Source organism: Falco cherrug, chromosome 14 (genome assembly GCF_023634085.1).
Source record: "Falco cherrug isolate bFalChe1 chromosome 14, bFalChe1.pri, whole genome shotgun sequence".
Classification (NCBI taxonomy): domain Eukaryota; kingdom Metazoa; phylum Chordata; class Aves; order Falconiformes; family Falconidae; genus Falco; species Falco cherrug.
In genome coordinates this window covers 17,914,137-17,927,704 of record NC_073710.1, presented here as the reverse complement: position 1 = coordinate 17,927,704, position 13,568 = coordinate 17,914,137, and the positions used below count along the sequence as shown (strand labels likewise).

The 13,568-nt window shown below is 45.5% G+C and overlaps 1 protein-coding gene across 1 annotated transcript in view; it reads right to left on the bottom strand.

Moving 5' to 3' along the window:
• Positions 1-1,420: 1,420 nt before the first annotated feature.
• Positions 1,421-13,568, bottom strand: part of CMIP (c-Maf inducing protein) — a 139,262-nt gene continuing 127,114 nt past the window's right edge. The window contains exons 15-21 of the mRNA XM_005432383.4: positions 12,299-12,415; positions 10,711-10,851; positions 9,700-9,747; positions 8,787-8,933; positions 7,202-7,307; positions 5,994-6,064; positions 1,421-3,453 (exon numbers count right to left, since the gene is read on the bottom strand). Coding sequence (XP_005432440.4) covers positions 3,400-3,453; positions 5,994-6,064; positions 7,202-7,307; positions 8,787-8,933; positions 9,700-9,747; positions 10,711-10,851; positions 12,299-12,415 — 684 coding nt within the window. The 3' untranslated portion in view covers positions 1,421-3,399. The remainder of the gene's footprint in view (positions 3,454-5,993; positions 6,065-7,201; positions 7,308-8,786; positions 8,934-9,699; positions 9,748-10,710; positions 10,852-12,298; positions 12,416-13,568) is intronic.

The following is a 13,568-nucleotide window of genomic DNA, read 5'->3' as shown; positions in this document are numbered from 1 at the left end:
GCCCTCACCTTCGAGCTCGCTCCCGTTTTGTGGCTGCCACCACAGGGACGAGCGTTTGCTGGGCCAGGAGAGGGCACGAAGCCCAACGGGGCGACCCGCAGGCTGAAGGGGGGTGCCCCCACGCCCCTTCCCCGCTCGCTCCCGGCCACCCACGTGGCGCGAGGATGAGACCAACACGCTGTGGATGTCTGAGCTTCTTCCACCGCTGCCGAGCCCACCCGCCACGGCAGGCTGCCGGGGGTCATCCCCCGCGGGAGGCAGAGATGTTCTACCTGATCCCAGCCAGGCCCAAAGCTCTCCTTCCCTGGGCAATTTCTCACTCCCTCATGCAGCATCACGGGAATATTTCTGGCTCTTCAGGGGCCAGAGAGGCTTTGTGAAGTCCCTGCCGCGGCCAGGGGAGGACAGCCCAAGCACAGCAGTAACTGGCTCAAGGGGAAAAGACTTGAAAAGCCTGACAGCCGCAGCTACAGCTGCTGCGTTGCACTGGGGGGAAAAATAACGGCACGGTTTATTCTCGTTATCAAGGGCCGTCCTGTGAGCACGTCTTACCTCGGCTGGAAACACCGTACGAACGCTTTTGTCTTCCCATCTCCTAAAGTCTCGCGGAATAGGACAGAAACACAGATAAAAATGAGAGCACAGGAGCCAGGTAACATACATGACGAAGGTGGCTCTCAGAACAGCTGCAGGAATTGGTTTCAAGCGGGGCCCATTTGTTTAAAAGCTAAAGAAGTTTAGTAATTGCCTAGACGATCGACGCAGAGTTGCGAAGTTCCAGCTGGATTTTATCCGCTGGCATGCAGCCCACCCAGCGGCAGGCTTCATCAAGGACAGCGAGCAGGACGCAAACGCAGCAGATCCTTCCCTTTGGACGCTGCCCTGAAACGCACCTGAAGATCCAGGAGCCCCCCCTCTCCAGTCTGGAAATGCCCCAGTGTTCCCAGCACTGCCTACTTCAGGCAACCAGCACAAAAAAAGACCCACCAATGCAACTCTTTTGATGGCCAGTGCAAAGAACTCCTTGAGCCCGTGCCGGATTAGGAACGGTGCAGATAAATGGTCTCGGGGAGGGATGCAAGAACCAGACGCGCAGAGATGCAGCTGTCCTCCTCCTCCTCGTCCCCTTGAGGTGACGGTGCCTCAAAACCTGGTGACTGGTGGAAGACACCCAGGCGGCTGCCTGCTGGTCCCCCCGGTTTGCAAACGGGGAACAGAGCAGCGCTGAGGCACGTGTGGGGAGCAGAGCAGCAGCACCGAGCGAGCGGCAAGAGGGCGGCTCTTGGGGACACCGTGGCTCTTGGGGACACCGTCCTCAGAAAGCCATCGTCCTCCAGCTCCAGCCTCTGCGCCTCCCACACCATCCTCACGCCATCGGGCCTGCAAAAGCTTCCTTCAAAGGAAACACAAAGCACGCAGCTAAAAGATATTCACTTACAGTTTATTTTTGCCTGAAATTATTTCACATCTCTTTGTACACAGCTACAGAACAGTAGTAGTAAACCATTGGTAAAAGCAACAGTGCTAAGGAAAATGTTGGCATAATTTTTCTTCTTTTATTTTTTTTTTCCTCATTTTCTTTCTTCCCATACTGCATCCTCATACAGTTTGGGATTTGAAGGGGGGGGGGGGTGAAACCTGGCACACCATGTGAGTTAAGACTCAATTTCTGTTTCATTTATTTAAAAAAAAAAAAAAAGAAAAAAAAAGAAAAAAAGAAAAACAGAAAAAAAACCACCCCATGATTTGGGTAGGGGTTGTCTACACAGCAACAAAGTTTAAAAAAAACAGAAACAAACAAACAAAAAACACAACCAAAAGCTTGGCTTCCATTGAATAAGATTAAATATATATATTTATATATAAAAAATTACATTGGCTGTATGTGAAACCTTGAGGTGCTGAAGAATAAAATAAAGGTGTTAAACAGAAGAAAAACTTATTTTTGTTTTTTTTGTTGTTGTTTTTTTTTAAATAAGCAGCTCTGTACAATGAAGGCTCATTCTGAAAAAAAAAAGTAAAAGTCAACAGCGTAGTTATAAAAGAAACCACAATTTTAAAAAAATCATCTTCTAAGCAATTGTGGAATTTGAAAAATGTAGCAGTCACATTTACAGACAGGTCAGAGCTATCGGATCAGCAACACCGCGATTTTTTTCAGTCTCCCCAGAGGAACATGCAGAACAATGCGTGCACAGAACAGGTAGGGGGAGGGGGGGAGGGCGGGGGGGGCAATAGAAAAAGCTGATGCACAAAATGGAGGGAGAGCTTTTTTTTTTTTTTTTTCCCCTCTTTTTGAAATATCGGACGTAAACAGAAAACAACCGAGGCAAGTTGTAAAATCTACAGTGTTTTGCGAATACCCCATTGCCAAAATAAAGGATGCCTTTCCCCCAGCTCCCGTGTTTAAACCTGACGTGGTTGAAAAGACTAAAGAAAGTTTTCAGACTTCGGAAGGAAATGTGACTTTTATTAAGCCCTGCACCCCCTCCCCCAACAACCATACCCCCCTTGATAGGTATTTTCCTTCCTATTTGATAACATCTGAGGCATTTTGAAATCAAAAAGACAACGCGATGAATGTTGTGACAGAGAGGGAGTATAATACAGTATGCATTACTAAAAGGCAATTCTTCAAAGAGGACAATTCCTTTAAAAAAAAATAATAATAACAACAAGACAGCAAACTAGTTTATACAGTACTATACGCAAAAAAAGGGTAAAAGAATTAACAATTCATAAATAAAACACAGGTCCCAGACCTGTTATTTGTGAACCATTTTCTTAAATAGGTGCATTATGTAAATCTTATGTACAACAAAATTACTTTGCATAACAACTGCAAGGACATGGAAGGAGGTGAAAATCATATTGGTTTTGGTTTTCTTCTCTTGAGATTTTCGTAAGTTTGATTTTCTGAAGCAAAACTGGTGAAAGAGGAGTTCTGACTGGATGGGTGCCAGCCAAGAAAACCCAGGTAAATAATGACAAATGATTTTTTTTTTTTTCCTCCACACGGCATAAAACACAAAGGCAAATAAAATCCACAAAGGTGGTTTTTTTCCTCTTTATAATCCTCTTGCTGCTACAAAGTCCTTTCTTTTTCTTTCTTTTTTTTTTTTTTTTTTTTTTTTTCCTCCTCCTTTTCGATTTAAATTATGTTGATTCCGAAATCACAAAGCTGAAAGAATCCAGCCGGGTCCAGGCTTGCCCCATCCCTCCCCCTTGATACACACAACGCCACTCCTCTACCCCACAACCGTGACTCCTGCCATCAAGTCTCAGGACTGGCTGCTCTACAGGTATTAGCCAAAAGTTATTTTCCGGTTTGTTTTTCTCTGTTTGCTTTAAAAATCTTTTCCTTCTCGTAAGAAGCAAAAGAGAAGCGTCGGAGGCAGTTCACCACGCTTCGGTGTAGCGGACATCCACTTCCTTCAGGTTGGGGAGTTTAGCCTGCGCGGGAGGGTGAGAAAAGGTCAGAATTAGTGTCACGTGTTCAGGACTCGGGGAGAAAGTTCCCATCAGATCTGTACCGTCAGCAAACCGGGAAGATAGATCTAGCGGCCACAAACTGCAGCAAGATGCGCTACGACCTCAGCCCTGCGGAGGACCAGTGCCGGGTCCAGCAGCCAGCCGAAGTGTTCACGTGGCAAGGAAGGAACAAGATGCTGAGCTTCTACCGACTCACAAAACTACGTCACACCTGCAGCAAAAATTAGTGGCTCTAGTACAACCCATGCAGCAGCGTTCAGGTCCAGATCGGACCCCAGTCTTTATTTTTTATACAAACGCTTCGCAAAATTTGTTTGCCAAGACTCCAGCAGTGAAGGCGGCGGATTCAAACCGCAGCAGCCAGCCATACGCTCCTTCCCCAGCCTGCGCATGAAGCCATCGCTCGATTTTCCCCTCCATGCGTTACAAAAATCCAGAGCGCCTCAGCAACTTTTGGTGTCTCTGCGGTCTCCTTTCCATAACTCCACCGCGGTTGGACATATTGTTCCTGAATTACCCTGCGCGAGGCAGATGGGAATCGGCTGTTTGCACTGTGCCTACTTGCTGGTCCCGTTTCCATGCTCTCTGACCATAATTGTACGGCTAATTCTCTCAAAACAAATAAACACGTTTAATTAGGCTAGGGCATAATTGAGGAGTTGGAAGTTTCTAAGAGTCATTATTACCTCACTGCTTGATTTATGTGCACGCATATTTTGATAAGAGCTAGTCATAATCCTACAGACACTGCCAGCAAATAATTTTTCAGTTAGGCAATAATGACTTCAGTAGTGGGTGTTTATTTATTGTCTGGTTCAGCCTGCCTGGTACATATGTGGGTGTCTGTGTGTGCAAGCGTGTTTAGTGGGGTGGGGGATGGAGCAGAGAGGAAATGTCATCACTGGCTTGTGCCCCAAACACTCTCGCAGACCAAGGGGAGAAGAAGGAAAGATTTGTATCAAAAATACGTTCTTTGATGTCTGAGCTGTTCTCAACAGACCTACAACCATGCGCCCCAGGGAAAGAAACTATTACCCTCCCTTCGAACACACACAGAGCTCTCAAAAAATGGCCACGAAGATAAATTTCAATGAAAGAGGTGAGAGGGGAAAAAGTGACGCACGCCTGTTTTCTCAGCTTTTTTAATTTTCTGCAATCATCGGGACTTTGCTCACAGCCAGTTTTGCTGTTTGCCCTGGCAAGTCGCTTTCTGGCGTTGCTGGGAAGGACTGTTAACGCAATACCAGAGCACAGGGAACCGGTTAGGAAAATCCCAGTTTGGGTAGAGAGTTAGTGGCAAAGGGGCTCAGAAGCAGGGGTAGGACTGGGGGAGCCTTTCAATAGACTTAATTTCAGAGCCCTGGCCCAAATACAGCATTGAACTTGATTGCCTGTAAACGCTTGGGGCCTGATACAAGCTCCATTGTGTGAACCCATCTGCAAGCCAGCTGTTAATTCCAAGGACGACTTCTTTGCATATACAATTGTGACACAAGTTTTGAAATCTTGATCTTGAAAAATCCATGCTAGCAGCACTGCAACAGAGTCCCTGGGGGAGCCCTGGCTCCACAGCCAGAACCGAAGATCCACGTTCGCAGTGAATTTTGAAAGCAGAGCAGTTTCAGGACTTGCCTCAAGTTCGAAACTCAACCCAAGGCTGTGACCTTTTTGACTAAACCTGGCACAACCTCAGGCATCAGCACACAAGAGAACATGATGTTGAGTTTCATCTTGTTTCTGCGCCTGGGTTTATAAGGTAAGGCTGCGGGACATGCGACTCATGCAACACCAGAGTGAAGACAAAAGGCCACACGAGGTCATGAAAGCCAGCGCATCTCAGGCTGCCTTTGTCTGAAACCACCTGGGGCCGTTCCCCTCCCACAGTTACATTCTCCTTCTTTACACCATTTTGCTGAAGTGGTTGTAAATTCACAGCACACACGGTAACCCCAGATGTCTTGAATGTCAAACTCGGGAACTGGGCATTTGTGCAGGTGCTTCTGTATCAAGCCCAGTTGCTGTCCCAGAGGTGTCAAGATAAACTTGCACCTCCCTCAACGCTTTTAATTCTCCCTGTGCCCTCTGAATCAAAGCTCCGTAATGCTCTTCACCCACATTACCTGCGGTCCTGGTCGCAGCACAGGACGTGGCTCTGGAGACGTGCACTCGATTTTGCCTGTCTGTCTATCCTCATTGGAAACGATCTGTTTATGAAACCTTGACTGTTAACAGCACTGGTGAAAAGAATCAGTTTCTGATTCCATCTCATACTTATCCACTCCACATAATAAATGTTTCCTGCGTCCGTCAAAGCCAGCAACCTCAGAATGCTGTTTTCGGTCATTATCTCCCCAAAGTGACCCATTTCACCCTCTTAGATGACTTTCACGCTACACAGTCCATTCTCCCTGTACTAGGCACTAGCACCATGCACTGGCTAAATCTGCAAGTCCTCCTCCGCCAGTTACTACTCATCTTTAGGGGATGCAATTCAGAAATACCTTGAGATCTTCGTAGGTATCTGCTGAAAGTTTGGTGCTGTTCATATTTAAACTACACAGGCTCTTCATGGCTAAAAGAGAAAACATACAGATTATTTATGATCGTGCTGCTTTTTCTTAAAATACCAGGCTTACAGTAGGCCAAAGCATAAACAAGACATGACTATGTGCAGCGCTCTCAGGAAAAAGCTGAATAGTGTAAAATATAGAAGTAGGAATGGATAAACAGCTGTTTGGGCCCTCATCCAGGAAAAAGTCCCTATTTAGGAAGGGCCATTAAGCGTATGCTTAAGTCCGCTGACTTCAAAGGAGTTGAGGCAACTTCTCATAATCAGTTTCCTGCACATTATTCTGAACAGTGCCCGTTCTCAGTGCTCTGCGTGGTGCACGCAGGGGCCACGCTGATCCAGCAGTGCTCCCTCTCCCCTCCCTGCCCCCGCTTCCATTTTAGGCTCCAGTAGTTAGCAGAATAGTTTCCTAAGATGAGCCATAACTACTGGCCTGTCTGGCACGTCTGTGTAGGATCAAGCCTGTTAAAGGAGGCTCTTAAACCCAACAGGCGAGGTTTATAATACACTGTTGGACGTAGGAAAGGGTCTCGTTCTGGCATGTCAAGCAGCTCTCGGTGCACAGGGGAATCCTGAACGCTGCTCAGATGGCCCCGCTCTGCCTTGCCCTATTTAAATAAAGAATAGCGAGAGTTTCACCTCCCCAAAAAGAAGGAACAAAAGATGCCAGAGAGGGTATGAAACCTGCTGCGCACAGTTGCTCAACGCACTAGTAAGTTGCTACATGGCTTTGCAATCGTCCCCTCCTGCGCCAAAAGGTCAGACCCCCACCCAGAGAGGACACCCACAGGAGGGTGTGCGAAAAAAGCTGGGAAGTCCCAGGGCCACAGGACACCACGTGAGAAGGAGACAAGTGCTGTCAGTGAAGTCAGAGGCAAGAGCTAGAGCACAGGCTGGAACAACAAAGCCCACAGGAGGCGGCTCAGCACCGTCGGGCTCAGATCACCGTCCTGCTTCCCCTGCCTGCACCTGAGCGGGGCGGGGAGGGGGGAAGGCTAAACCCACAGACAACCACGGCCTGTCCTGAATCCCTGCAGAAGCAGCGCTGTGGCAGCCAAGAAATCAATCTTCTGTCCGAGCCCACGTGAATTCCGCCGAACCCACAACAATTTTCCTCTGTAGCTTCTTTGGGACACTTACAGCTCAGTGCCAGCAGCCCAGCGTCCGTGACCGGAGTCTCGCACAGGTTGAGCACTTGCAGCATGGTGAGGTGTTCAGACAGAAGCCGCAACCCTGCGTCTCCGAACTGTGGGGCACAAGCAGAGTTGTTTGCAAACAAGGCACAAACATCGTGTGCGAGTACCTCAGGACAAACGGGGCACATTAAATGAGGTTTGCCGACGAGCCCTCAAAGCCACACTCGGATTGTTTACCGCAATCTCAAATGATAGGAGAGAAAGCAAATAGTTTTATCCCCGTTTTGCAGACGGGGAACAGAAAAATTAAGTGACTTGTGCGCACTTAACCACAGGCCATCATTTAATTAGAATGGTGCCTTTGAAGTCTGGACTTTGTATGAGAGAGCTCCCACCCAGGCTATACAAAATGGTTATGGCAGTCTCAGCCAGTTCCCAACCACATCACAAAATTAAAAAAAAGCATAATGCAAGTGGTATTAATTAGCTATTTTGGTCTCAAGAACAATGTACTATTGATTGGTAATTGTTCTATTGACCCACTTCATTTCTGCTGTTTCTAAACTCTAGATTAATGGAAACCAGGATATCACAAAATAAAATGGAATCTAAACCCTTTTTTTTAACTTACTAATAAAAAAAAAAAAAATCAGACAAAAAGCAGGCTCTTTATCCAATGAAATCAAACTCATTTTGAGCAAGAAGTTTCCAAACCCAAGAGTTACATTGTTAGGACAAATCTGGAGGAGATACATGACAGTCTTAAAACAAGCAAGCAATCAGATTCTACTTCACATTCCCCACACAAAAAGAGGAAACTTCTGGGATACAAAAGCAGTTAGGAAAACAAAACAAGATATTTGCATGACATTTGAGTGGAAAAAAAAACACTGCTTTTTGTGGCTGCACTGGAGATAATCATATTTTCAGCGGGCACTGCAAATAGGTGCTAACAGAAAATGGGGAAAACCTATTCAGTGGAGAACCTCAGAGACCAAAACCAGCAGGGAAATGCAAAAGAAAAAATTAACTTTAAAAGCTCTTTCAATCAACAGCTGAGTAATTTGTCCAGTTAACTTTTTGCTTACAAAATAAACATGTTCTCATTATAGTTTCCCCTCTATTCATTATTTGAGTTTATTTTTGTTGCTGTTGTTTTTAAAGAAATTCTAGTTGATCAGCATTCAGGGCAATTCACTGCCTATGCTGCACAGACTCTCTCTTTTGCTCCAGATGAGCTGCACAGCATCATTTTTTTCATCCTAGATGGGTGATGTTGTAAGCACTTCTCAGATGAACTGCAGCACGTGTACTGCAAAATACACAGTATCAACAACACCTAACTGGAACATTCCACCCAAGGTAGCAGCAACCCTTTTATAATTAAAACAAAAACAAACAAACAAAAAAAAAGAAAAACCAGCCTCCAAGATGAGCTATACCATAGAAAGGCCCTGTAAAACCAGCATGAGGGCAAACTCGCTCTAAGCCAGCCTCTTCACACACTCTTCTTGCGCTGAAGTAATGTGAAATTTCAGAATTAGTCAGCACTGATTCGTGCTCTGAGTTTCAGTCTGCAAAGCCCTTACCTGAGTTGACCACAGGTTCAGCTGCTTGAGTGAAGGCAGTTTAATGAGGTGCTCAGCACAAGCACTTGTCACATTGGTAAAGGCCAGGCTGAGGTTTTCCAAATTTCCAAAGGATCCCGAGCTTAGCAAGCGGGCCAGGTCTGCATCCTGAAAGCAAACAACAGATGGATAAGCAAGATTATTGACGACTCAGCCTGCAATCCGCTGCAGTGGTGTCACCGATACTGTTAACCAGCAAGAGTTGCACAATGAAGCTGCTTGTTTACAGTAACAGAGAACCACACAGAGAAGTTTCTGTTTGTTTGGCAAGCTGCTGGGCTCTTGTGGCAGTGTTGCTTCACACACTCTGGGAAAAATTTATCCAGACATTAGGACAGAAATTTTCTTTGCATGTGTATCCTTATGAGACACAAAGGCTTCAGTCAGAGCAAATGTTGAAGCTTGGTCTTTTAACTTAACAAAGATTTCACTGCAACTTCTAGATCCAAACTGCATCCAGGACTGTTACCTGGCCTCAGTGAAGTTAAGTCTGGGCTTACACCAGGCTGAACTGTAACGACGATGGGTGTCTTTCAGACTTTCATGTCTAAGATCCAGGACCGGCCATTGTGAAGTCTGCTTTTTAATGCAGTACTCTGTCCCCAAATCCACCGTTAGTTCCCATTGTAAATTCCAAATCCGCACACCAGTATAAATCTGACAGTCTGATGCTTGTACTGGTGTTGGAAACTGCTGCGCAAACCCAAGAGCAGAAATACGCCCTTGCTTGTGTAAACTCCGGTCGTGTTGACAGAGCAAGCGGAATGGCTCCCCTCTTGACTGACCAAAACCACTGTGCCACATGGCAAACATAAATCAAGTGTTTAAATATGGAAAGACCAAGCTTGTTTTTCTATCGACATGATTAACTTACTGTGGACTTGGATGGCAGTGTTAACCTTGTGGGACCACCTTTTCTTTGCTGCAAGAGAAAAGATATTTTAGTCAAAGAAGCTGCCATTCTACATTTCAGACCAACCGAAGCATAGCAAGCTCTTTGCTAAAGCAAATCCTGCTCCGGTTACAAAGCTCCCTGCCAGCCCTTCCACCTCTTCTCTGTTTTTTTCTGCACGGACAGATTTTTTTCTGAGTGCCAGATGCAGGCCTGTTGCCACCCAGGGGACATCCACTAACCGCAGCTGGTGGTCTCTGTGCCACGGGGCAGCATCGTGTCTGATGCAGCCTGCCACTACTTGGTTACTTTCACTTTAAAAGCCAACAGGCTTAAAATGCTGGGCTAAGATAGCAAAGGGGTTGAGACTGCACCGCTGACAAAATAATTTGTCTTCAAAAAAAAAAAAAGCATATACTTTTCAGGCTGGCAGCAGGGGTTAAAGAAGACAAACATAAATGTGAAAGAGGGAAGAGGAAGACTCTGGGTGTATTTGCATAGGTGAAAAAGTGCTAATGAGAGCAGATCTATCTTCAATCTGAAGATCCTGACTTTAAAATCAGGAAAAGATCTTTTTCTCATAGGCTCTAGCCTCCGAGAACTAGACCTAAAGACCATCTCAGTAAAATGCTGTGAATGTCAAAGCATTAAGAAATGCTGGCGAGCACTAAAACCATTTGCTACTCATATGTCAAAAGGTGGCAGAATTTGACAAGCTGACTTGTAAGATCTTAAGACAGCGGGATTTCACCTCTGTTCTTTCACATAGATTCTAAGCAGGTTATTGAGTATCATTCATAAACACAGTATGGGATAAGACACGTCAGTAAACAACCCACAGTATATATATTCACAGTAAAATCTTCCAAATACTGCTCCCATCCTGTTGTTAACCAGGAATTTCACACCCTGCTTGTCTTTCTTTTGTACCTCCATTTCTGGAGAGTACAGACCACAATGTGCTATGGCAATACTGCATGCAGGGCGACATACCAGCTCTTTTAACTCCCTCTGCCTGTCACACAGCTGTTCATACATTCTCTTTCCCACGTCTGTGCTTTCCAGGGTAGAGATGATCTGGAGTTGTGTGTCATTATTATCGATGATGTTGTATTCCAGCATCAAACACAAAATCTAGCAGCAGAATGAAAGAAGAGCGGTCACTGCAGTGCTTACCTTCACTTTCTTCCAAATATCCCAATTACAGTGGGCAGCACGGTAGTTTAAATTACGGGGTAAATTTTTAGAGCATGCATTATGCAGGCTAGATTAGAAGATCATAGCAATATCTACTGACCTTCCAACACAAGAAACCAATTTTTTATTTGTAAAGAACGAACTCTAGTATCTGAAAGTCAGCCTATCTATCCTGTTTTCCATTAGTGCTCATTCCTTCTGACTGAGAAGTGCAATTACTTTACATCAGACCTGGAAGATGGCTTCATGCCACAGCCCGCTTCAGAACAGGTACAATCGATCCAGTATTTCCCAGGTACACCGGCTAGACTGCAGATTGGCAGGCTGGGAACATTACAGATGAGCAGTAGAGCCAAGCAGCTAAGTGCTGGATTTTCTGTCCCTAAGTACTGGGGTTTCTGTGCAAGCAGAATGCATGTGAAGTATACCCATTCTATAAGGCAGGATGGGCAAAGGCCAGAGAAGCTCCACGAGAAGATCCAGGGAGCTTCCTGCTGTGCCCAGGACACCTTCCATCTCAGTGGGAACACGCCTGACTCACCCCTGGGCAAGGGGCTGCCAGGAGAAAGTCACAACACCAGGGGATGGTTCCATTGGGTCACAGAGGCTTCAAACAAGCTGCCCCCTCCACACTGCCTTTCCTTTTCTGCTACAGGTCATGCCATTGCAATTAAAATGCAAAACTTTTATTCCCTCCATTATTTTTAATGAAAAAAATCAAGCAACATTATATTCAAATTCATGCAGCACACTTTTATTTACTGGATGAAATTAGCATGCACAGATCTAAGTCAATGAAAACTGTAACTCCTTCCACCGATTTAACCACCCTCTAGTTCTGTTTAAAATATATGAAGACATTTATCATGAAACTTCTCTAAAGAAACCCAGAAAAATATTTATAAACTATTAGTGCAACAAAAATAACCAATCATAAGCACACAAAATGTGTAATAATGCAAGTGAATACGGATTTGTAAATGCATTTCCTGTGCACTACTCATTCTGCAGGTGGCAAGACAAGCATCAGGCATTTAGTCATGGAAAAGCCTTGGGGTTCTGAATTCTGACCTCTCACCACAGCCTAAACCATCATGGCCATTTATTTTCCATCTTAGCTTCTCCAACTGAGTTATAGCAAACAATCTTTCTCTCCAAAAATTCTTGCACCCACCTTTCATCTAATTCACTCTCATATCTGCAGAACAATATTCCGTTCCACTTAATCCAGAAAAACACAGCTGCCCACTGTTGGTGTTTGGTACGACACAAACCTGAACTTGGCTTCTCTAGTTCCACTAGATCTAATTCTGGGAAAGTCAATGTGAAACTGAATCTGAGTATTGCTCAGAAACCTATATGACTACGTATGTTTAGGGCTTACCTCTACCATCGTCTGGTTACCCCTCAAAGCCAGTAGCATGCAAGGTCCTAACTTATTTTCAGCCAGTGAAAGCAGGAACTTCTTTGTTTTATAGCAGGATCCCATTAAAATATGAACCTGTTCGAGAAACAGAGCTAAAATTAGAGCTGTAAGCCTAAGAAACACATCTACATTGGGAAGGGACATGGTTACACAGTGAAAAAAATGTCAGTATTTGCAGCAAACCTAAAGAAAGTGCCCCCCTCGTTGCAATTACGGTTGCAGTCTCTCAACAGCTTTATTGCTGATTGGAAGTGACTTTTTGAAAAAGGTGATGCCTAGTGAGATCTGAGGGAGCGGGTAGTTTTCCTCCATAAAGGAGCTCAGCTGACAGCCCAGAGGCCTGATACAGGCTCCCCAGGAAACATCAGAGCAGCTGTGCAATTGCCCCTCTCCCTAGTAACACGATGAACCCAGCCCCAGGGGGACCACAGGGGATTTTGCTTTCGCATCTGTTTGCAGTTCAGTTTCTCTGGAAATGCCAGCTGGTGAGCAAGGGCTGCGTGGGCTGGATGTCTAGGTAAAAGGCAGTGGTGCTGGTGATCTCCTGTCTGCACTAGCCGTGGTTAAGGGGTGGTGATGGACAAAATCACCTGTTCAGAATGGACGGGAGCTGACTGGGAAAGGAAGGAGTGCCTTAAAAAAACCCAGTAGTCCTAAGCCCTAAGTCAGAGATGACTTCAGTGCTTTCATGCTCTTGGGTCATTATCTTGCTTTCCCTTTTGCTCCTTTTCCCCTGAAAGGAAGGAAGGGCTGAGAACGCGGACTAAGACTCCTTCGAGTCCCCCAGCTGACAAAGTGTCCTGCAGCCTCTCTTCCAGCTCCAGAAAGCATTGGATGATATCACATAGTAACACCTACAGCAGAAATGCAAAGCCACTTGCACAGATCAAAGAGCCTCTTCTCACAGAATAAGTTGGCAGTATTCTTCCCCATTTAAAACCCCTAGAGATTAGCTGCAAAGAATTTCAAGTTCCTAGCCAAAAGTCTTATTTTATGGCCCAGTGGCTGATTCACCAGCTTGCTGGCAGAGCACCGTGTGAGAATCTGTAGTTTCCAATGACCTGGGCAGTAAGAGCTCCATTACGTAGACTCAACATCAGCACTACACCACAATAAGCTTGCAAATACGTCCCGTGGTCCCCCTGTTCACGGTATTGCCCGGACTATGTTCAATACTGCTGAAAACATTGCAACCACACCATGATGGGGTCAGTTCTATGCGGATCAG